Source organism: Elgaria multicarinata, chromosome 3 (assembly GCF_023053635.1).
Source record: "Elgaria multicarinata webbii isolate HBS135686 ecotype San Diego chromosome 3, rElgMul1.1.pri, whole genome shotgun sequence".
Taxonomy (NCBI): Eukaryota; Metazoa; Chordata; class Lepidosauria; order Squamata; family Anguidae; genus Elgaria; species Elgaria multicarinata.
Window position 1 is genome coordinate 130,407,121 of NC_086173.1, and position 25,955 is coordinate 130,433,075.

The 25,955-nt window shown below is 40.6% G+C and overlaps 1 protein-coding gene across 1 annotated transcript in view; it reads left to right on the forward strand.

Annotated features, from left to right (window-relative positions):
• The window catches only part of CNTN3 (contactin 3), a 161,849-nt gene that overhangs the window by 117,559 nt on the left and 18,335 nt on the right, over positions 1-25,955 (forward strand). The window contains exons 9-14 of the mRNA XM_063123413.1: positions 9,073-9,200; positions 11,298-11,473; positions 20,747-20,864; positions 23,143-23,301; positions 23,395-23,544; positions 25,134-25,204. Coding sequence (XP_062979483.1) covers positions 9,073-9,200; positions 11,298-11,473; positions 20,747-20,864; positions 23,143-23,301; positions 23,395-23,544; positions 25,134-25,204 — 802 coding nt within the window. The remainder of the gene's footprint in view (positions 1-9,072; positions 9,201-11,297; positions 11,474-20,746; positions 20,865-23,142; positions 23,302-23,394; positions 23,545-25,133; positions 25,205-25,955) is intronic.

Here is a 25,955-nt window from a genome sequence, read left to right on the forward strand (position 1 = left end):
TCCAGATGCTGGAAAACTTATGGAAGACAAATCGCAGGGGTCAGCACACCCAATGTGCAATGGATGAGCCTTACCCTGGGAAAACCTTCACGATCAAAGTTCTTTGCTTTGCAGACTTTTAGTACATTCAAAAATAGAATTTGGAATAGAGAGTCTAAAAATTAAATCTCTCCATGGACCCTTACTGCTTAGAGGAAAATAATAATCACAAAAAAGGCAAGGGAACTTGGGAAGGAGGCAAAGGAGAGACACATGTGGTGGAGGGTGTCTTTGCAAATGTGATGTTATTTCAAGCAGAAGGGAGAGATGGGAACTCTGGCCCTGGAAACATGGGCTAGGCACCAGAAAAGAAGAGGAAGCATGCGAGGAAGGATTGAAAAATGGTTATGTTTGGAGTTGTGTGACAGCGAGTCTATCCACACTAGATCCCACATTCAAAGAGTAGCCTTAGTGCCTGGACTCAAGCACAGTTATAGACTTCAAAATAAAGAATACAAAGAGACCAATGGCTCTAGTTTGGACTCAGGATGGGGTAGACAAAAGAGTCAATAGCTTGACTATGTTTCTCACCAAGGCTCTAGGTTGGACAATTTTAAAGGTAAGGTGGATTGTCTGGCTGAGATGGTGACTTGGTAATTAGGGAGGCATAGACCACTGTAACACGCTCTATGTGGGGCTACCCATCTATGTGGTTCAGAAGCTGCAGCTACTGCAGAACACAGTAGCTAGGGTGCTCACGGGGACACCTAGCTCTGCTCATATAAAACCTGTATTAAAATAACTGCAGTGGCTGACTGTTAGCTGCCAAGCCACATACAAGCTTATGCTATTATCCTACAAAGCCCTAAACAACTTGGGACCAGCATACCCAGCAGAGTGCTTTCCCTGATATATACCCAGACAACAACTGCAATCCTCAGAGGAGGTCCTGCTGGCCATTCTGAAACTAATGGAACATCGCCATGAAGAACCTTGGCGGTGGGCCTTCTCTGTGGCAGCACCCGCCTCAGGAAAACCCTCCCTCATATGGTTCGGGAGGCAGAAAACATAACATCTTTTAAACGCCTCCAGAAAACATACTTTGCCACACAGGCTTTCCTTGGATTTTAACATAGCTGGTTTTATTTTGCCTTTTTTCAAACAAACAAAAAAACTTTTAATGTTTTAAATTTATCTATACTTGTTGTATTTTATGGTTTTAATTGTGCACTGCCCAGAGAGCCTCGGCTGATGAGCAGTATAAAAATGTAATAACTAAATAAATAAATTTGCATTTAAGTGAAATCCCCTAGCTTTGCATAGTGCAGCAGGGCAACATTTTTTAAAATTTAACCAGTAAAAGCGCCCACATAGGTCAGTTAGGTGGTAGCTCATTTACTGCCATCCAGGTCTGTCATTCCTGGCAGCCTCCTGCTCTAGCAGACTTTTCAAGAAAAAAAATGAATACTTTAGCCAAGGGATTTGTTAGGGGTGGGCAACCGGGTACAGTTCCCACCAGCCTCAGCGAGCATGGTCAATGGTTAAGTATTATGGGAGTTGTAGGCTAAAACATCGGGGGGAGGGTGCACCAGCTTGCCTATCCATGTGCTAGGGTGAAACTAACAAAAATGCAATACGCAAGCTACACATGTTCATAAAGCCATCATGGCTGACCTAAGCAAATTGGGTTTGGCAACCTGATATAATGCCTTACCTTGCTTCCTAGGTAATAATTGGGAACATATTTGTCAGACTCAAGAGTTTTTTTCTCAGTTCATTGCCTGGACCTTACATAGTGAATAGCATGTTGTCCAAACAAGCTTCATACCATATTGCAGAACCTTAATCTTAGTCAAGTGTGTGTGTGTGTGTGTGTGTGTGTGTGTGTGTGTGTGTGTGGCAGCTTTAAGAAAATATATGACTTTCTTGTACAACCAAATTCAATAGCTGTCTCACAAGAGCCTTTTTATAGATCATTATTACTTTATAGGCACCTAATTTCCCACTAAGTTAATCTTCAGTCTCTTCAATACAAGTGGGCAAAGCAATGCTTCTCCCAAAATATTTTCTTTTGGCCTCTATGACTATACTATGAAATATATAGGGTGACAAGAAAAAGCAAATTACTTTTGAGAATCAATTACTTTGTAGTAAGTAACGCTTACATTTATTTTATTATGGAACGTCTTTACTCTGATTCAGTTTTATATATTTTTCCTATTGTTCTTGCATATCAAACAGATTCTAAGCAATTATTCTTTCATGGTGCTTCATTAAAGTCCCAGTGAAGCTGGAGCATTTTGTTAGAATTTATTTAGATTCATTCTGTTTAAATCCACTGTCTTTAGCTTAAATCCAGCATCCATGGGCAGTAGTTTTAAGTTGCACTGAAATATCTTTGAAAGTGGTTACCCTTTTGGATATCGTCTTAAAATGTTTTAGGAACCTTTTAATCCAAATATTCATATTAGAAGCCTGTTTCCCATGTAAGGGAGGAAGAAAGGATAGGCACTTAGAATCATAGAATAGTAGAGTAGGAAGGGGCCTATACAGGGCCAGCACTACCATTAGGCCAACTAGGCAGCCTCCTAGGGCGCAGACCTCAGAGGGGCGCAGTACTGCCCTTTAGGGGTCACAGTTTTATACAAATTAGCTGTTTTAAGAAAAAAACATAATAAAAGAAAAATATAATAGTTCAGAAACTCTTCTTGAACAGCTGAATCAAAGTTGGCAATTTTGGGGGGGAAGGTGCAAGTAGCTTGCCTTGCCTAGAGTGCAAAATAGCCTGGCCCTGGCCCTGGGCAGCCTATAAGGTCATCGAGTCCAACCCCCTGCTCAATGCAGGAATCAACCTTAAAGCATACCTAACAGATGGCTGTCCAGCTGCCTCCTGAAAGCCTCTAGTGTGGGAGAGCCCATGACCTGCCTAGGTAATTGGTTCCATTGTTGTACTGCTCTAACAGTCAGGAAGATTTTCCTGATATCCAACCGGAATCTGGTTTCCTGTAACTTGAGCCAATTATTCTGTGTCCTGCACTCTGGGATGATCGAGAAGAGATCCTGGCCCTCCTCTGTGTGACAACCTTTCAAGCACTTGAAGAGTGCTATCTGAGTGTGTGCATGTATATACCTGACATTTATTTATTTTTTGTTATTATGACCTTGGTAAGTGGCAAGGGGACACCTCAAATGCCACTTCTTCAAATGTTAAGCAGAATGAAATTATATGTTTCATCAGTGTATGTACAGTTTTCAGAGTCTGTCAGCAGTTTGCATTAAGGTCATAGTCCCATCAGGCTCTGAAATCAGAGGCAGATGACTATCTAATGCAGGGTAGCTGGAGCATGGAGGTGATTCTCACCTCTGTGCTACGGCTGCCCTGCACTTTTGGTTAAACAGGCGATTTCACCTGTCTATCAGATGAGCTTCAGAGCAGAAGGGGGGAAGCCGTACAGTGCATAGGAAACTACATAAACCAACTTTCACAGTCTCCTCCCCTTCCGTCCCCTGGGACCACCCCCTATTTGCCATCTCCATGCTCTGTTTCTGAGTGCAGAGATACAGCCAGTGTAGAGAGAACCATGCTGGCTATGCAGGGCCAGAGGAGGGGTTGGGGAGTGTGGTTTCTGGGCTCCATCTAATATCTGAATAATCAGACATAACTCTTTAAGTATGAGGCAACATTTCAGTAGAGCATTAATGGGGAGTAAAGTACACAATAATCTATCTCTTTCAGTTGTAAATTTATTGAGAGACAATACTTTTGAACCATAGCACCTTGTTATACCATGTGGATTATTTTCTCTCTTTCTCAATTTTCAAACAGTTGACTCCGTCTACAATTTTAAGCAAGAAGGGTTGGATAGCAGATATGTCAAGGTTTCTTTTCTAAATCAACTGTGCTATAGTCATTGCCTTTATAATTGGAAACATAGGTTGCTTTTTTCTTGGTTAATAAAGATTTCTTTGGTAGTATATTTTCCTGCCATTGTTTTGCTTTATGCAATTTCACACAGACTGTCTCTTAAAGACAGCCAGTTAGTTAAGAATCCATGATTCATTATTATCTCAGACACGTGCTTAACTTGCATATTGCCCAAAGTACACAACAAGTTGTTTATTTTAATTAAACAATAGGCATTGTTTTAATAAGTGTTTCCTTTTTTTTCTCTTTTTGCCAAGTCGATGTAGCTGTCAGCATTGTTTAGCACTGATGTGGCAAGGCGATAAATGTGCACCATTAGAAAATCCTAAAAAGAATTTGAGATGATAGAGAGCATTAGCTGAACAAGCTTATATAATAACCACTGCGTATAATCTTCTCTGCTTCCACTAATGTTTATAGTACTGACCAAACCACATATTGCTATAATCTGTAACACATATGGCATGTATCACTCATTCTTCAATTCCTCTTATAAGCTGCTTTTAAAGGTGCCCTTGAGGGTAAAGTCAAATCTTACAGTATACTCCAAAGCAAGGATGGCTGTCAGTCTGTGAGGCACATCTAGCACCCAAAGCAACTTTCCTGGCTTTATCAAATGCAGTTGATTTCAACCAGAAGGAAAAAGAATCACAGAGACACATTTCATATAAATTTAGGCTAGAAACAGACATAATGTAAAATTTAAAAAGTGTTCACATAGCACTGTGATTCTGCTATTTTTAGATGGTGTGTTTCTGTAGTTTTTATCCAGATCTTGTATTTTATAATTATATGTTTATATGATTTTATTATAATTACGCTGTATGAATCACCCTGAGGAGGCTGTATGGCTCTTAAAGGCAATGTGTAAATATATAAAATATAATCATCATTGCCATCTTGCCTTTGCAGCTAATCTGGCGGATAAACATAATGGCAAATTGAATAATGGGCCATAGCTAGATGGGGCGAAATCCCGGGGCGATCCCTGGGATCGTCCCTGTGTGTTCACATGACGCACAGGGGATCCTGAGATCAGGGAGGGATGATCCCTCCCTTGCCCTGGGATCTCGCCCTCCCCTTTAGGCCTGGTTTTTCTGTGGTCTTGGGCTGAGGCCGAGACCATGGAATGTGTGGCTGGGCGCTGCGGTTTGTCCCGGCTCCTTGCAAGGAGCTGGGACCCGTGCATGGGGCACAGAGCTCCTCAGGAGCACTGCGCCCAAAGGGGGTGGGGTGGGGAAAAAGTGTTAAAAACAACAACAACAACAACAACAACAACAACAACACCCACCTACCTTTTGCTCATGAGTATTCGTGCGCTGCTAACCCTTTAAAAATAAAAAATGGGCGCAACGCCTCTCCCTCTGCAGTTGTGTGCCGCATATGAACAGAAGGAGGATGTCACAATAAAACTATCATGAGATCTTCACCCCTCCATTGCGGACTAACGGGTAGGTCTAACTAAGGACATGAGCATAGCCTGTCTTTTTTTTAATCCCAGGCCATTCTCCCCACTATTTCAGACTATTGCCCATTCTCCCCACTTCAGCAACTTCATCTTCTTCTGGCTGGGAAAAGTGAAAATCCACTATGCAGCCAGATAAGAGATGACACTGCTTCCACTTCAGGGAAGTGTCAGAGAAGAAAACAAGCAGATAACCTTAAAACAGGGAAGGAAAAATGAAGAAAATAAAGGGGGGACAGAGGGTGTTAACTTTCCTGAGTTAGAACTAGAGAAGAAAGAGGAGTCCAGTAGTGATCAAGTGAAGTAGCCAGCATAGAGGAGTAAGACTTTGAGACAGTCTTCAGTGTACTGGGATGCTTGTTTTGCAGGACACTTGTGAAGGCATTCTTGTAGCATGATTACAGAATGTACAGTGTGTCCTCTTTTATATTACGTCTGTCTTTAGCTTCAGTTTATTCCAGCATGGTGTAATGGTTAGAGTGCTACACGTAGACTGGGGAAACACAAGCTCACTGGGTGACATTGGCTAGTATGACAGACCAAATCTCCCCTCAGTCCAAGCCCTTGTTCATTAGAACTGCCTCTAAACAAACATATATGTTTGTTCATGTAGGGACAACAAAATCCCAGCGCCATGACTTATACTTACAGCTGTCACCTGGAGGATGCAGGACCAGTTTCACCGAAGCTGGTGATTGTTCAGCTTGAATTTACCTCTCTAGGGATTTTCCAGCCTTATTGAAATACATTTGACTTTGAGATATTTGTCTTTTCAAGGTTAGCAAAGAGGTCAGTGAGTATGAAGAGTGGGAACAAAGAATGCATACATTTGGGGGAAAAGAGAGAGCCAGTGTTCTGTAGTGGTAAGAGTTTTGGACTGGGAAGACCCGGGTTCAAGTCCCTATTCATTGATGAAGCTCACTGGGTGATTTTGAGCCAGTCACTGACTCTAAGCCTAACCTACTTCATAGGTTGTTGGGAGGATAACATGGAAAGGAGGAGGTTTATGTATCATGCCTTGATTTCTCGGGAAGAAAAGATGGTATATAAATTTATCAAATAAAAAATTAATGCATATAAAAATTTGTGTATTTTGAAAAATGCACAACAAAACCTTCACGAATTATTATGCAGACCAAAAAATAATAATAAAATCTCTAACCGGTGTGGATATGGGATGGAACGCATTTGACAATGGAAAAACATGAGCTCAATAGAGCTTGACAGATTCACCCTTCCATACAGTCAACAGGAAAAAGGATATAACAAGCTGGGTGGTACACTTTTGTCAGTGAATTTGCAATGCCCTTTATCAACTGGGCTTTTATCTGCCAAACTCCCTGAGACAAACTATTTTTCTTCTCCCCATAATCAACCGCTGCCATACCTTCCTTTTGTCCAGACTTCAGTATGTATTGGGAGGCAGAGTTGTAAGCCTTTGCCATGCTTATAGGAGGCTTCCATCTTGGGGACTGAGTGTAGGTGAAGACAGGCTCCATTTGGTCTCATTGCAGGCAAGGCCCAGACTGTTGCATGTGATAGTAAAAAGGCAGTCAACAATGGTCTATGACATATTAACCGGCCCAGTTCTTGGATATGTTGGGGACAGAAGCATGGGAAGGTGTGTGTAGAAAAGAATGCTCTTATTTATTTTATTCATTTATATATTTATATCCTGCCTTAGTGATCAAAGCAGCTAACAATAAGAAAAATTAAGGGTAAAAGCAAAGTGTTAATTAAAATATCACATAAAAACAGAAGTAAAAACACAATAATAAAAGAAATAAACAGTACCCAACCAATTAATTATATATGATACTCACAACACCATAGCTAATATCTTCTCCATGTCCAGTAAAACATCATTAATTGGAAGAGAAACGCATTGCAGTTTACATATGACAAAGCAGTTCCAGTGTAAACATGACCACTTTCACCATTTCCCACCCCATCCAAAGATATTAATCGTATTCATTTTAGTTGAGCTGGTTACATTGACTTATCATATTTGCTTTTTTCATGGAGGTTATAGGCAGTTTTGTATCTTTAGATTAATTGCTTTACCTCATCCTGCAACACTGAACTTAAAATGATGAATTTTGAGGGTAGGAATTCTTAAATGCTGTTAATGACACAAAAATATTATAGTCTAATGTTTTCAGGTAATGTATCCTATGGTTATTCAAATCTGAAATTGTGGCATTTATTTTCCTTCCTTTTCACTAATATCTGTCCTCCCATTTTATCACATTCAAATTTAAAAAAAATCCCCTTTAGAGTTTTTTTTATAAGTGCCTATAGTTGTTTTAAACACTGTGTCTATGAGCTGGTTATTGATTAGGAGCTGGACAGTTTATCTCAGAAGACTCTTCCTTCTCCTGGCATGAAAGACAGGGCCTCTACAGGGGAAGAGCCTTCAGTGTGGTGGCCCCCATCCTATAGAATTCCCTGCCTCTGGAGGCCAGGCAGGCACCAACTTTGTATTCCTTCCGGTGCCTCCTGAAGATGTCACTGTTCCAGGAACCTCCCCTTAATGACCAGCTGTGGTTTATTTTGCACTTTGTTTCTTTTAAATATTTATTTATTTATTTATTTATTACATTTTTATACTGCCCAATAGCCGAGGCCCTCTGGGCGGTTCACAAATGTACTTTTAATGTGTTTTTATTCTGTTTTTATTCCTATTTTATTTGTCCACCGCTCTGAAATTTTGAACGGGGAGCAGTATATAAATATTATGAATAAAAATACAGACATCATATGAGGAATGGAATAGCTATTATCCAAACTGGAGTAGCTATTATCCAAATCGTTAATAAGGGTTCTGCTGTATTGCTATGTCACACAGACAAGCGGCCAAACCGGGTGCTCTGAAAATGTAGCACTGAGCTACATATCTGTTTTTGATTAAACTAATTGCTGGTGATGACTGCACAGGGAGGTTTATGTCTTTCAAAATCATGTATCCAGTGTTGAGATAGTATGCAGTTAGAATGTTGGACTGGGAGACCTAGGTTCATGTCCCCACTCAGCCATGAAGCTCCAGAGGGCTTTGGGCCAGTCACAAAGTCTCAGCTCAACCTACCTCACAGGGTTGTTGTTGTGAGGATAAAATGGAAAGGAGGAGGAACATGTATGCCATCTTGGATGCCTTGGAGGAAAAGGCGGGATATAAATGTTACAAACAAGTATGTAAATCCACCCCCACCCCTCGTTGCTGGAATATAGAGAGAGCAAAAAATCCCATTAGCACCACAGGAAAAGCCATTTAGACTCTGGCCACTCTGGGGAGCAGAGGCATAATCTTCCCCTCCCTTTGTGCAACATTTCTGATAAGGATCTCCCAGCCACGCACAGGACTGTAATTAATTATCAAAGCCAGATGCATACCTGAATACAATGCATTTTCAGAATATCTGTTTTGGCCCACAGTCTCATTGAAGTGCGGAAATGTGGGGATAAGCTTATCATGTGATGTGGCCACTTGAAGCTGCCACACAATTCAATTACTTAATTGAATTATGAGGTCAGAATATATCCCATGATTGTATTGACTCTTATGACCATTGGAGAGATTTATAAGAAAACCTATAAATGTGTATGTGGGTGTGTTTTGCAAACTTAAAGAAGTTTCAAGTTTAAAGAATATGCAAATTTCTTTCAGCAAAATTACTCTGTTTTCCCCTGCCTCTTTCATTTTTAGAATATCATTGTTAAAAGACGGAGGCCTCCGAATAGCTAATGTGAGTAAATCAGATGCTGGAAGTTATACTTGCCTGGCAGAGAACCAGTTTGGAAAAGCTAGTAGCTCAACCAGCTTATTAGTTACAGGTAATTAGATAGCTAATTGACTTTCACTTGCAGATTGTATGAATTGAGAAATTTGTGAAAGAGACATTTCAATTTTAAATTCTTGGTTTCTTTTTAAAATCTATATTCCTGTTTAGCTGGTATGAACACCACTTTATACAGGAGAATGTTTATATTCCATACAGTTTAGATTTCAGAGCATTGGATCCAGAGTATTCCTTCCACACAGTGATGCAATTTGCAGAAGGGACTGGGATCCAGTAGAGGCTCCCACTAGAAGAAGTAGGGAGCTCATTTTCCCACTTGTCCCCCCTGTCCCCCCAACATTATCTGTGTCACCTCTAACTTTGTTTGAGAGGGCCCTTTTACACTACTGATTTTTACAGAAGCCATTGTGCGCAAGATCGTTTCTGTGCACTTTTGAGAGCCCAGTATTTACAAGCAGTGGAGAGAAGTGGGCAGCTCTCAGGGGAAGCAGGCAGCTGCGGGGCACTCGCAGAACTTGCGTTGAGCCATCGAGGGAATTGCACGGCACCATTCGTATGACTGGGTGGGCAAGTGAGTGAGCTGTGTTGGCAAGGCCACAAGCGCCTGCTGCTCCCAGACCTTGGTAAATCCCTCCCTCCCTAGCATTGTATGCTGGGAGTTGTAGGATCTTTCCTTGCTTCACACTAGGGCTGTGGCGAAGCCACAAGCGCCTGCTGCTCCCACACCTTGGTAAATCCCTCCCTCCCTAGCAATGTATGCTGGGAGTTGTAGGATCTTTCCTTGCTCCACACTAGGGCTGTGAACAAAATGGTGGGTTTCACATCAAGCTGCTGCCAATGCTTCAGAATTCCAAAGCCAAAGCTTGCATAGCCCTACTTTCAAGGGCTGCAGGAGGAAGTATCACCTCCTTCCTTCTTCCACTGCAATCATCATGTGGGTGGAGTAGTTCCACTCTCAGGAACTCTGGATCCAAAATTGTGTCTCTCAGCTGTTTTCTAAGGATATTTTCTGATCATTTCCAAGGACAGCAACGTAAAACCTGTCTTGGCCCTCTTTGTCGCTGCTTGAGCCTGCATTTGCAGAGAGGAACAGGTTCAATCCTCCTGGATATGGAATTATTTTTTTCTTTAAAACCATGAAGAAGGCCTCCTTTACAAAATGGCAGGGAGTAGTAGTTCCCGCCCTTTTTTAATGGCAATGGTGGGAATTTTCCTTTTTTAAACAAGTAAAAAAAAAAAGCATAACTCCTCTTTTCATAGCACATAAGAATAAAGGGACCCTCCATATCCTCTGATTGCTGTAACGTACAGTCCTGTCTTGGACTTTTACTTTTCTCTTCAATATATTTATGTGTAAATTCCCTCACAGCACATTCCTGTTTCAAAGGCAGATTTTGCAACATTTCTGGTTTCATCAGATTCCTGAAGCGGGAATTTGTCTCTGCAATCTTATTTGCAAGATTTGCCAGGGTTAGGAATGCTTAATTAGGCTATTAGAGCTGATCCTTTTAACATATGCTCCCAGTTGGCAAGGAGTTTCCAGAATATTATCATACTGTAGTAGCTGTAAAGACTACATTGCTTGGAGATGATCTTGAGGGTTAGCCCCATTCTAGGGCACCTGAAGACTATCACTTGAAGGCTGAGGGTTCAACATTTATCGCCATTTTTCCCTGTCTTATGTGAGATATTTAACAGTCAAGTCAGATAGGTTTCTACTTATAGGCATCCAACAGCTACCTACTGAAGCTTTCTACTTAAAGAGACATCCAGCAGCCTCTTGGTGTATCTCTGAAATAAAGATAGTATAGATAGATTTCTATACTATCTGAGAAATCTGCTAAAATTGTAATGTGAGAAGTGAGATTTGACTTGATGTTAATAATTGCCCAGTTGTTGTTGTTTTAAAAAAATGTCTTCTTACAGCCTTGAAAGATGTTTGTAGTTAGGAAAATCTTTGAACAGGAAAGGTGTACTGAGAAAATCTTTGGGCAGGGAAAGTATACTAAGAGTTTGACTAAGATGCTTTCGTGTGTGTGGATTTTGTAGAAAATTATAGTTTAAAAAAAACCTGCTGAAAAGTAGGCCAGTAGCTCAAGCAGCTAATATTAACTGTGCCTGTTCTTCACAGAGCCAACTCGGATAACTCTGGCACCTTCAAATATGGATGTTACTGTAGGGGAAAGTGTAATCTTGCCCTGCCAAGTTCAGCATGATCCACTGCTGGACATAAGTTTCACATGGTACTTTAATAGTGCATTGACTGACTTCAGAAAAGATGCATCTCATTTTGAGAGAGTAGGTGGGGTAAGTTGTAAAGTATTTAATTATCTTTTGATTTATGAGCTGTAGCTATAAAATTCTAATGGTCTTCTCAAAGGAACATTATATTTCTATTAAATTTTTAGTTTGTTTATTGTTTTAAGTGTTACTGAAGTGAAGTTTTATGAATAAAATGCATTTCCTTTAAATTACTTGTGGTAGTGTGGGGTTTGCTTTATATTATTAACTGATTAAAACAACAGAAGAATTTCTGCAAAATAAAATCTATCCTTTTTTTATTAGTTGCATAAATGTACATAGGTTGATTGACTTTCCAGTAGTCTATAGACTGTGATAGGATATTTCTGTGCTGTTGACAATTCTCTCACACTATAAAGAATCCCAGGAATTATTTGAAATACTGATGTCTGGTCAAACCAGTCCCATTCAGGCCAGTATACAATCTCTTGCTTCTAAGACCCAAACTAGATATCAAAGATATCCTATGTCTATCCTGTTCAGATCTACTCATGTACATTTTTTTGATATAAAATAGACACATACACCCAAGCAGGAGCAAGCATGTGAATAACAAACAGTAACAGTGTTTGTACATACATTTACATACTGTTTGTACATACATCAGATTGGAACATCTCTTAAAACAGGCCTGCAAAATGCAGCTGTCATGCAACACCTACTCTGGCCCCACTACTCCCAACTGCTCCCCAAAATTGGGTGGGGAAAGATGTTTGTTTCCATGCTAAATTTGATCCTTTTAGGGTCATTATTATTTTTGCCCCCCAGGGAAGGAAGGGATTTGGGCTAGGGGGAAAATGTCCCCTGGACCTCCCACATTTGCCCACTTCTGTGTTAAAAGTAGGGTGCTTTAAAATTGAAAGTCTTGCTCATATGAGAAGAAAAACATGGAGCACGGTACATGTACATTAGCAATAAGGCAAGGCTAGAGGCAACAAGGGCAAAACATATCAAAAAGCAATTTCACTGTGTATAGAAGGCTTTCCACTGAAGAGCTCTTTTAAAAACGTATGTGAGATTGCAGATTTCTCAGCAAATTATTAGGGATGGCCTATGCCCACTTCAAGCATCTGTATGGGTTTTTCAAGCATTCCTTGTTAGAGATGGGTGAGAATATGTTGGGTTAAATTTACTCTTCCGGAATCTACACCCAAACTGGAATACAGTGATAACTTACTTGAATTTTGTAATGCAGTTCACAATTTATTTATTTTTAAAAAAGGCACACAAAAATTATATAATACTAAAATGTGCACACAAAAATCCACACACTTGGGAAAGGTGTGCACAAACCCACATTATATTAGAGAAAATCACTTGTGAAAAAGGTTTAGATAAGTGTATGCAAAGATGCATACATTTTAAAAAGTGAGCACAAAATGCATACAAATGTGCACAAAATATTTAGACATTTTTGTGAGAACTTTAAAAAATCAAATTCACAACATGATGTAGAAATGGGATGGAACAAACATAATGTAGGGAAATTGAGAAACTGAGTCAAGTAGAATTGACAGATTTTCTGTCCTTATTCTTTGCAAATGCAAAATATCAAGGGATTTTGCCAATGTTCTCAAGGATCTTTCTGCCAACCTAGGTGGCTTAGGTCACCTCCCCTCTCTGTTCAGTTCCCACCCACTTTTTCAAGTAAAAGGGGTGGGGAATCTTAACCTGTGGGTTGGGGAAATGAAACAGTGGGAAAAGGTAGTCCTGCCCAGCTAATGCAGTAATTGAGATGAGGCTTTTTCAGAGAACCAAAGTCACAAGACAGGTTGAACAGTACAAATGTATACAAGTATACATATAGAAATGGTCAGAAATTGTAGGTGCTGCTGGATGTATCAAGCTATTTTTCCGCAGGGGTAAAACCCCTACTTTGCATGTCATGATGGTGAATCTTCAGTTAGTGGAAGAATTAAGCATGGGTTTATCTTACTTTTCCATTATGCTACAAGCAGCTTCTGAATTACTAACAGGCTGCCTGTAAACCATTGCAGATAGCAGCATGTCAGAAAGGCTAGTATCAGCTGAAATTGTGCAGGTAATATCAGAAGTGCTTACAATGTTGTTATCTGGTTTTAATACCACCCAAACCATTGATGATTTGTGTCCCATGTGTCAGCACAGTGTTCATCATAGAAGGTGACCTTCCTGTCATTGCAACTTGTCCATGGCAACATAGAACTAATTTTGCTAGCTGAAGATGTGAATGAAATCTGTTCTACTGTGAACCGCCCAGAGATCTCTGGCTATTGGGCAGTATAGAAATGTAATAAATAAATAAATAAATACTGCCAAGTCTCCAAGAAACATTGACCGTTTGAGAGCTTGTTGTAGTAGCATTCTTGTTGTGCTTTCATGGTATCCAAGATTGATTTACACAAAATACAAAGGCTTTGGTATCACATACTTAGTGATATGATGAATGATTAATAATGGGACTCAACTTTCTTTCTCTCTCTTTCTCTCTCTCTGCTGCATGATGTTGTTTGCTGTGATTAGATTTGGCGTAGTTTTGCCTATTCAAACATGTGATCGAAGGAGCATTCAGGCTTTTATTTAAGGCAAAATTATCCTGTTTGTCAATCCCATGAGTACATTTATTCTTCAAGTGCTTAGTACAAGATTAGATTTAGTAAATAAATTGCTGCACTGAGGGGAGGGTGCAGACTAAAGATGCACTTCCCACTGTGTGTTTCTGCCTTATGGGTTGCTTTACATTGGCTCAGTTCAGACAACAAGTTTCTCAACGGTGGTTTTAGAACTCCGTGGTAGAATTGTTACACCACCGTTGAGAAATATGTTGTCTGGCAAGAAAACTCCAACCCATGGTGTGTGTTTTTAAAACACTCCATGCTGAATATCCACACTGTGCAGAAGAGAGTTCCTCCACAACTGTTGTGTTGCATGTTGTGTGGAGGACTCCATGGAGTTTTATGTTGAGTTGACTTCACTGGCTACAGAGTTCCCTGGCAAGAGCAGCAAAAAGAGGGATTGTCGCTCTAGGAGAGCTGCCAGGATTGGGGTGTTTTTTTTACAGCAGTGGCTGATGGGATACCATCAGGAGGACTGGGAGAGGAGAGAGGGTGGAGGAACTGTCAATCAAACACTTTACTCAACTCCATGGTAGCCCACAGTCACACAACAGTGGAGTTAGTACATGTTGTGTGGGCAGTACCTCCTAAAAACTCAATCGTTGAGTGTTTTCACATTTTGTTGACTAATGTGTTGTCTGAACTGAGCCAGTGCCATTTTTCACTGTATTGTGTGAATTTGTGTTGTGTCCTCTCTCTCTCTCTCTCTCTCTCTCTCTCTCTAAGTAATAATATAATATTTTGTTTGACATTTTAAATAATGGGGTTAATATATATTATCTGAAAACAAAGGTCACAGAAAATTATTTAATTGAAAGTTTCAAGTGCTACTAGCTGTGAGCATAGGGGAAATCTGTTCCTCCAGCCATTGATTTTCATGTCAGAAAAAACTTTAGGAAACTTTAAGCATATTCTTGTGTCATGGTATCTCCCCAAAGTCAAGAGGAACATAGTGTACAGAACTTTTTAATATCCCACATGAATCTCATGCAGTTCTCAATAATGTTCACTAGATTTAGTGAGTGCATGTGTTGTTGTATCAAGAAAAGTTGCCAGGTCTCAGAAAGCCCAAGTACTCTTTAAAGTGTTAGATTCCCTTGATGATTGATATGGTTTAGTGCAGATCCATCCATGATTTGAAGTATTCCCCTAAAACTAATATTTTGAGTAATCCTGAGTTGGTAATCCAGTCCCCATGAACATGTGAGGTCCTCCAAATTCTTCAACCCAGTTCCTCAAAATCTTGACAAGAACATTGGATATGAAATCCTCCTACTTGAATGAAGAGAATATCAAAGTGAAGTTTTGTAAGGTCAAGGCCATTTGTCTGCCCCAGGTGCAGAAAGGGAAGGAAAGAGCATTCTTCACTGCTTGGTCCCCAACCACTCAAAGTCCCATAGACTAGAAGCCCTTTCTTTTTTAGGTATTAGGGCCATCTCAGTTGCCTAGCCATCTAATGCCATTGCTCACCCCATAAGCTTGGATAAGAAAGGGAAAGAGGTTACAACACCCTCAGTCTCCTCGTTCTGGGTCACCTGTTTTCTGTTTCCTGAGTGAAGGAGCAGGGCTGTCTCTTAGTTGGCTCTCATAAAGAGCACATCGCAAGTCATGAACTTAGGTCTAGTTTCCAGAATTTGCAATGTACCTAAGACTTGCTAAGCCAACTGTCCTGCTTTGTTTGCAAGACACCCAGAAGCCAAGGGCTCTTGTAGGATTCTGGGTAGCTCATTAACTATGGTACAAGCCACCTTCATAGAGTTTGCACAACATGGCAATCTGTGAGAGTGAGCATAATTATGCAAATCACCCCAGCATGCATAGCGGGGAAAATAAGCCACCATGGTGCATTTACCCCTCTGTGATTGTGCAAACCTGGTCAGAGTATAATTTGACCTTTGACGGAGTTTTTTCTAAGCACTCCACAAGAGTCTTCTTACTGACTTTCCAAATCTGCCATAGGTCAAAGCAATCTGACTAAGGGCATTCCTAGACGAGGCCTTAGCGCGCCTTGAGACCCGGTTTCCCTGCTGTGCGTCCAGATGACGCACAGGGGAATCCGGGCCCAGGCCGCACTGAGGCTTCCTCTAACGCTCCATAAGCAAAGTCGCTTATGGCGCGCTTTTTTCGCAGCCCTGGCCTCAGGCCGGAGCTGCGAAACATCTACCTACTTCCGTGGCTTTTTGCGGCTACTCGCTTACTCGTGAGTAGCCGCAGAAAGCCGCGGACCTGGCACAGCGCTCATACGAGCGCTGTGCCCATCGGCCCGGGGGGGGAAGAGAGGGGCAGGGGGAAGGATGGCAAGGGGGGAGGGCGGGTGAGAGAGCGCCACGCGCCGCCGCCCGAGCAAGCAGGCGAGCGGCGCTTGCCCGGGCAATGCCGCCCCATGCCAGGCCTTGCCCGGGCAAGCGCCGCTCGCTTGCTTGCTCGGGCGGTGGCGCGTGGCGCTCTCTCACCCGCCCTCCCCCCTTGCCATCCCCCCTTGCCATCCTCCCCCCCCCCCGTTTTTTTAAAAAACCTTACCTTCTCTGGAGTCTTCGGGCCGCACGCGGCCCCTTTAAACAAACAAAATGGCGGACGCTGCAGGGCTTCCGTCGTCCCTGCGCGTCATGCGTGTGGAACCCTGGGCGCGCGCGCTAACGCCAGTGCGCTGACGCCCCACCTCCCTGCCGGCTTATACCGGCAGGTCTAGCAAGCCCTTAGTCCAGTCTGGCTGCTCACTTTCTACCATAAGGAAATTGGTCTACCTAACAATATCTGAACATTCTGGATGGGTATTCCAAATGGGTGCAACCCAAACATGTTACGGTAAAAGGAACATTTCTCCCTTTAACAATGAGACCCTGTGACCCTTATTAAAAATCCAATCTGCTGGTTTTTTGTTTTGTATTTTTTTTTTTTTTAGGAACTTATGTATCTTTGTTGTAAGAGAGGTCAGGTCATGGCTTTCATCCCTGGTGGCCTACTGATGCCTGTCTTATCTACATTTAAGGGAATCATTTTATTACTCTCCCCTTTCTCAAAATTATCCAGGGAACTTTGAACCGAACATAGCTACTAAAAATAACTTCATTTTGTTCCATTGTATTCCATTATTCCTTTCTCTCTTTCACACACACACACACACACACACACACATATACACACACAGAGAGATAAATAGGTATACATAAAACAGGCTGTTTTCCGTGACACCATTTATTTAGTGTGCTTTCAAAGATATTTTAAACTAGATTCTACTAAATGTATTTCCAGGATGTGTGTTGGTTAAAGTGTATAACCAATATTGTTGCCAGAAAATACAATTGCAATGCTAAGTTTGTGTGCCAAGAGCATATTGGCTGAAAAGGCTACATTTCTGTCTGGGAAGTTGAACTGGTACGGATGCACCAAAAAAGGACTTTCCCACTGAAAACTAAGTCTTCCAGATCAGCCCCGATTCAACTCATGGTGCTTCTGGCCCAGGTTGACCCACTTTGGATCTGGATCTGAAGCAAAATCCGGACACCTCAAAGCGAGTCAGCCATTGCAGGTTCCTGGGTGCTCACTATGGAGGTGCTCAGTGGGCACCCAAGAAAACTTGGTGGAGGCTTAACGGAAGTCTATTGGATTCTTCACTCCTGCTCCCCCTTCTCCTCCCTGCTTGCCCACAAACTAAGAGCTGCTGCCCCCACCCCCACCAGCAGGACTTACCTGACCATCCAGCAGCCATGCATCCTCAATGAGAGCTGCCATTTTAAAGGAAGATGGGAGCTCTGAAAGTTTCTACTTCTAAGGCTGCAAACTACAGTAGCCATAAAGGGCCATTTCCATAGATGTAGGAAACTACAGAACCCCCATCTTCTTTTAAAATGGTGGCTTTCATCAAGGACACGCAGCTGCAGGACAGCTCAGATAAGTCTTACGGGCAAATGATTACCATCACTCTGCGTTGGACTGAAGCATTCTGAGCCGCTTTGGGCCTGAGCCTCAGCTTGATCTGGAACCAATCTGGATTTGGACCAAAGTGGGCCAAATCAGTCCACTTCAGTTTGGATTCAGAGTTCCATCCTGAAGCAGTGCACAGCCCTACTAGATTAGACTACTGCAATGCACTCTACATTGAGTTGCCCTTAAAGACGATTCAGAAGTTTCAGCTGGTGCAAAATGCAGCAGCTAGACTGCTCACTGGAACCTCTTATAAAGACCATATAACACCAGTCTTAAAAGAATTGCATTGGCTGCCTATTTGCCTCTGGTCTGAGTTCAAAGTGTGGGCAATGACATTCAAAGTCCTAAATGGCTTGGGACTTCGGTACTTGTGGGAGCGCCTCTCCCTATATATGCCTGCCCAAGTTTTGAGATCTGTTGGAGGAGCCCTCCTCTGTGTCCCACCAACGTGAGACATACATTATGGTGGGACGTAGGAGATGGTTTTTTCTGTTGTGGCACCCTGCTTGTGGAATATCCTCCCCTTGGAGGCCTGACTGGTGCTGACACTGGCTTCATTTTGGCACTAAGTTAAAACATGGCCTTTGAGGGCTAAATCCTCCATGGTTACACATAGTTTGAATTGTTTTTAATTGTTTCTATTAGTTTTAATTTGTTGATGATTTCATACATTTTTATTTGTGTAAATTATGTATGTTGATATTGTTCTGATTTTATCTGTACACCACCCTGAGATCCCACTGATAATAGGGTGGGATAAATAAATAAATAAATAAATAAATAAATAAATAAATAAAAATCCACCTAAAGCCCAAACTTCCTTTTTTGTTAAGCCATATTTCTTTCTGCCTCTGGATGAGAAAATACCCCTAAAAGGCAGCCTATACATCTTTTAAATAAATAAATCATCCTGCTATGACCACCCTACAGTTTTGTGTGTCAAATGCCATTCAAACATATCACTCTTCTTGGCTGTCTGAACTCAGGGAGTCTCTCCCCCAAACTGATGCCAGCTAACCCGACTAGTTTTTAAAGCTTCTAGCTGGGTGCTCTTCCTTGTATTTTGAAAGCCCTAAATTCCTGGTCATTCCAGAAGAGGTATTGCTAGGATAAACTCACAGTAAATGACCCCGGACTCTTGACTTTCAATTCTCTTTTTCTGCACTCCCACTTTCAGTGGACTCCTTTTGGTAAAGATTTGCAGCTCTGGCAGAAATCTCTTCTTTATATTTTTTGTTTATTTATTTTCCCTGACATGAGGGATCCTCATGCCCCTTCCTATGTTTTGGATAAACATAAGGGAGGAAAGTTCTTTCTCTAAGGCTTTCTCCTGTCAGCTTTTCATTTCCTACAGCAATTTGCCCTCCACCCCAGCCCACTACTCAGAAGCCAAGGATATTACTGCACAACCTCTGTGTCTGGTAGCTTCCTCACTATTCATCCTTGTAACTCCTTCCAGTCTCTCGAATCAGCCTTCAGTTGCCAACTATTCAATTTCCAGTTTGATATCCTTTCTCAGTAAAACTCAATTTCTGGAAAAGCTCTCATCTCATTTCTGGTCTCCCTGAGTACCTTACATGGGCATTCTGCTACCTTAACTAAACAACATTCTGCTACCTTAACTATTCAACGGACAGCAGCCTGGGCTGCTGTTGGAAATGGTTCCTCAAGCACATTTCAGCTAAATCCCCCTCCAGTCATTTGTGTTCTGGAAGGATTTATTCCCAGAACACAAAGAAGTCATTTACAGGAATATATAGAGACATATGTCCCAAGCAAGCATATCAAAAAATATGTTATTTTCATAATCTCTTATTTTGTTGGTGAAGTTTAACTTTTTAAATTAATTAATTAATTAAATCCATGTGAGGTGCCATAGGTTGAAAGGCTCCATAATAATCCATGTGTCTGTTGGACAGCACCCTGAGGAGAACAGCCTCAACATACATCTCAGTCCCTGGAGGGATGGAACTATAAAAGAAAAGGGTCAAATTGTTGAGGGAAAACATATCTCTCACAATCACACACTGTTTATACCAGAAACAGGGAAAAAGCAAGATATGGAAATAGACAGACACCCCCAACTCCAGCCAGAAGGAACAGCAGTTAAAAATGTTATCAATTCTGGATGTTCTTCCCTGGAAATCAAAATATGACGCCAGTAATTTAGTTCTGCATCTCAGGTTCCCAGAGGATATAAACTGTGCCTGGTTTGTGTCCTCCGTAGCTTTAAAGGATGGATGGATGGCGAAAGCAGAAGGATCAATCATACTCTATGTAATCTACCAAAAAGAAAACCAGAACTGATCTCACTGCAGCCTGTCTTTTGGAGGGAGGGACTAAGACAACTTGATAGAGACTAAAGTAAAGTAAAGGGGCAAATGGAAAACCTCCTTTGCATGGCCTCACCTAATTCTTATACAGGTTATTCTTCTGGAGAATCTTGTGCCTTGGGTATTCTGCCTACAAATACATTAACAGTATATTTGTGTGCTAGTATTGTTCCAAGTCTCACATCTGTACCCACTACAGTAGTCCTTCCAAAGTTCCCATCCCCCCCACTCTTTATTGCAGTCTTGCTGCTACTTTTTACTATATCTCATTTCTGTCCCCTCTAAGTGTCATCTTCTACTCTGTGACCTCCATTACTTTTCTCTTTCACTAAAAAAATAAATAAATGCTATTGGAACTAAAGAATTTGAACACGTTATCTAGCTAACTGTATTTAATTCTTTCAATTTTGTATCCCTTTCAAAAGACTGCATCAGGAGACTTAATGATTAGGAATATCCAGCTGAAACACAGTGGAAAATATGTGTGCATGGTGAAGACAGAGGTTGATAGTGTATCATCTGCTGCAGATCTGATAGTGCGAGGTAACCATTTTCTCTTGTAACTCTACTTGCAAAGTGCTGGAAGTAATTTCTTAAAGTAAATCATGAGAATGAGTAGTTTCACTTTCCTTAGAATGCTTCATGAGAGTTTTGTTGTTTTGTCTTGTTTTAATTGTCTTGTTTTAGTTATTATCGCTTAGTAAGGAGTCCTTTACTTCAGGTTTAGCTATAATGTTAAATCAACTGTGGTGGAAGAAGCCTTCTGAATGCTTCATTCCATCCTCCCATGGTTAACACGCATCCTACTTCCTGAGCAAATTAAGGAATTGAACAGTACATCACACACATACACACACACACGCACACACACACACTTACTTTATGTGTGTTTGAGAAGGGAGGTCAAGTACAAATATAGTAACTTGTTAACAGAGGCACCAATTGCTACTGTTTCTCTAGCACTGAAGAGAATTATATAAGTACAGAAAACATTTCATGGACAACTGCCCAAAATTTTATATTTTGACAATTATGCCAGAGTAAAGCTATGCCTAAGGTTTCTCATCCTCTTTTTCAATAATTCTTGCGAGGGGCAGTGGCATGGGAATGAAAATGTCTGTGAAAGTGGCTGGGGAGGTGAAAAACTTCAAAAAATGAATTGATGGGAGACAGGAGTGTGTGCTTACCTTATTAAGTGTACGAGGTGGCCGGTGATCTTTAATCTCTCCTCTTTTAAAATGCCCTGTTCTTGCTTACAGCAGTGCATGCTTCTTTTGCAGGGAATGAAGAATTTCATGAAAGTAGGGAGGCAGGATTTGGCAAAGCATTATACAGGAGACCCTTCTTCCAAATTCACAAAATATTGAAACATTTAAAACATGACTTATTCACTTTATAATATTGAGGGAGCCAAAATAGAGGGAATAGGTTGACCATGAGCAACTTTTAGTGCCCCCATTAGGAATTTGTCAAGTTGTGGCCAGTGGATTGTATCCAATGGTGGCTTTACACTAGCAACAAATGCTTACACTTGCACAAGGTACAGCATCCAATTTTCACTAATCACCTCTATCACCTGCTGTCCTCTGCATCATATTCCATACTGTTCCAGAGAGTTCCCCAATCCTTAGGACCACCATTTTGGGGGGCACAAGAGGTTGCAATGAGTAGGGGAAATTGATGGAAATAGAATACCCTGTGTAAAAGTAAATACATTTCACTAGTGCAAAGATAGAACTGAATATTTTTCAACCACAGGAGTGATTTTGTTCGTGGTAGGACTCAGTGTCTGGAGCTTCAAGTGATGACTTGAGCATGCGAAACAGCCATCACAGATTAACGGCCACAGACATAACTTTTCAATCACCTTACTTCACTACAAACACAATATTTTTAATGAAGTCAATTCATACCTTCAGCTATGAGCTGTTAATCATTTCATCATCAAATGATGAACATTTAATATTTTAATTAATATCACAAGCTTTCGTATTCAGTCATAACTATTCTAAATACAAGAATAAAATTAAAAAGTGAAATTATTTTTTTCATGGCCATTTTCAGGCTGTTATTGCAATTTGTTTCATTTTATAGCTTGTCTTATCACAAAGTTACAGTATGGACAATTAAATGCTTTTAAAATATAAAATGTAAAACCAACCAATCACTGTATATGAAACCAAACCACAAAGAAATATATCTTGAATGTGTGTTAAACTAAATGTGGCAGTTCCAGCCATGGCTAACTATTGTGCTTTAAAGGGGCATTTCATTGGCTCTGCCTTCATGTTTATAACAACAAAAGGGGGAGTATATTTTGTAAATTGTGGAAAATCAAGATTTTCTGGAAAGCTGCAGAAAGCTGTCAGTGCTGAATTGCTGTCCAAGGTGCTGATACGGTGTTGTGCTGGGGAAAAAATGACTACGAGCAAGCATCATGACAAAAACTGCTTTAGATAACAAATTGTCAAATCAAAAAGATGTATTAGCAGATTAAGGCAGGACATCAAGGACTAAAGTAAAAGACAGTGATTTGAAAAGGTAGAGAAATTCAGTTGAAAAAAAGTCCCTGAAATAAAACCTCATCTGTTCTCTACTTGTGGAATTGCTGTTTCAGAACTTGCTTTTACAGTTATAAAGTAACCGAGCATGAGTTTAGTAAATATAAAAAATGGCACTATTACTGCATTCTAAATTGTTTTCTTCCTCCCACAGTGCTGGCAAAATAGAAATCAGCTGGTACTGTGTTTAACGATTTGTAGAATATGTGCTACATTTACAACACCCTTCCATTTTAAAATCTGATATCTTATTGCATTAGGCTCACCTGGACCACCTGAACGTGTAAAAGTCGATGAAATAACAGCTACCACAGCTCGGCTGTCTTGGTATGAGGGCTTAGATAATCACAGCCCAGTCACTGGTTATACTATACAAGCCAGGACACCATTTTCAGTGGGTTGGCAGAGAGTCACAACAGGTAACGGAAAAGTGTTTATGGCTGGACTTGAATATATTTTTACTCCTAAGGGAAGCAGGAGTTCATAACTTCCTTGAAAATATTTTGTTACAGTTCCTGATATCATTGATGGGAAAACCTTCACAGCTATTACGGTAGACCTAAACCCATGGGTTGAATATGAATTTCGTGTAGTTGCCACTAACAAAATTGGAGGTGGAGAACCTAGTTTACCCTCAGAAAAAGTAAGAACTGAAGAGGCAGGTTAGTGGGTCTTTTTGTTTGTTTCCTTGTTTCATTTTATGTACATTCAATATAACAGGTGCACAAACAGGCCTTAATAATTTTTTACCTATGTATACTCATTTGTGTGTGTATATATATATATAAATAAAAATCAAGGCATGGGTGCTTGGCACTAACAGGCTGCTAATACAAGATCGCTACTTTAACTGATTGTGTGCTCAGACAACTATGTACAATTAAAATTTTAATGCATATATTGGAAGTCTCTTCCTTATACTAAACAAAGAACTAAATAAGCCAAATTTAACAGTGGAGTGTTTGCTACGGTAATGAAATTTAGTCAGCACAGGTTTAAAAGTGCCACCTGTTCATTTTTGAAGAGGCAAAAGTTGTTCCCGTAGCATTGCTTGACAGAATGCCTTTAGCATACTCTTTTGCTGGTACGACTAATGTTTTGCTTCTGGCACCATTGAACATTCTTAGGTGAGGCGTAGCAGAGCGCATATACTGTGGACCCTCACATCCTAAGATAAGGAAAACCAATTTCAGTCACCACAGGTTGGAGATTACTAGAGAAGGTCACTAAATAGTGGTCTTTGATGTGCAGCTATGGAATATTTTAAGAGGAAAAAAATAAGCTTACATAAGAATAAGAAAATTATTCTTTTCCGTATTGTGGCTCTGCCTCATGTTTAGAAAACAGAAAGCAATGTTAATACAAGTGAAGATAAGAGTATTTCTTGCAGAAGTCAAAACAGCTATTTATTTATATCGTTTTATAAAGAGTGTGGAGAATAAAGTAGGCCTGTGCGATTATTGAACAGAACACTCAGAAGGAAATAGCTTAACAACTGTTTTTTCTTCTGAAACTCTGCCATCCACTCTGACAGCATAACTACATTGTAAGATGGTTACACAAGTTGTAAACAATATAAAGGGTTCCTTCTCTCTTTGTCGCATACATATATTCTCCCTCTTGTCTTGGAATTTGGTTTGGCAGTGTTTATCAGAAGAGTGCTGAAGAGCAGAATGACATAATTCTCCTAAGATGTGGCGATGGGTGATTCTGAGCAGGGCCATGCCAGGGGCTAAGATTTTGTGAACCGCCCAGAGAGCTTCGGCTATTGGGCGGTATAAAAATGTAATAAATAAATAAATAAATAAATAAAGCTCCCTTCACCCTATGCCTCATCCAACTCCCCACACACGCACATACACACACACCAGTTCCTGCACTGGCTCTTTATTTTTCACTTAACTATGCCTGGGCAAATTACATGACAAACATCACATCTTGTTTGGCCCTCAGCTGCCTGATTTGTGCACTAAAGAGGGATTCTCAGGGAAACAGATCAACTGATGGCGTTGTGGATATCATTAGTTATAAGGCAAGCATCACTATGGCAAATGTTAAAAAAAATCCTTCCTTTCTGCTATGTATTCTTCTCCAGATGACCTATCTCCCCGTGGAATCATGCTCTGCATGGCCTGAAAAACATGAGCGAAGTCCATGCCAAATAAATTCCATGCTAGGCAAAATTCTTGAAACCACTGAATTAATATATGCTCTGCTATACATAAGTATAATGAATGTTTTCTCTTCACAGTTCCCGAAGTACCACCATCTGAAGTAAGTGGAGGTGGTGGCAGTAGGTCTGAATTGGTCATCACGTGGGATGTAAGTGCTCTTCTTGGAATTTATTTTATCATTTGTTCATAAAATTAGCATGCCTACCTGACATAATTTTTCACTTATGTGGTACTTATAAGTGACTGGTCTGTAACCTCAAAAGTGTGCCTTTCATGGCCTCTTTCTACTTTTGACTATTTTCCGAGTTAGAATATCATCAGAACAATATTTAATTAGCATATTTGAAAGTTATTTAACTGAAGTAGTTTTCCATAGCATCTTCATTTAGGACAGCAATTAAAACAGCTGCTTAGATACTGAAAGTCATGAGTATCTTTCTAGATAAATTTATCTCCCCAGTTCATAAATAAGATATATTCCATAATATTAGCTTGTGTTTTTCTGTGAGGATACTCCACACATTGCATGTATGTAAAAAATCTAGACACGTCTAGCATGTCTTAGGCTATCTATGCACTTGAGCAGGAGAATTCTTAGCATGAGGGTACTATTCCCTGCTGAAAGAATTAAACATCCTGCCATGCAGTGGCCTACTCCAGCAACCTTTGATAGCTATGCTGATATGGGAAAGAGGCCTCATGTGCATTCTGGTGTAGCACTCCATATAGTAGAATATTTGCCTTATTTATTTATTATTTTATTTTCTGCATTTCTATACCACCCAATAGCTGAAGCTCTCTGAGCGGTTCACAGCAGGCTCCCACAATAGAGGATTCCAAGCATGTGGTGCTCCATTAAGGCTGCAATCCTAACCATAGTTTCTAAGGAGGAAGCCCTA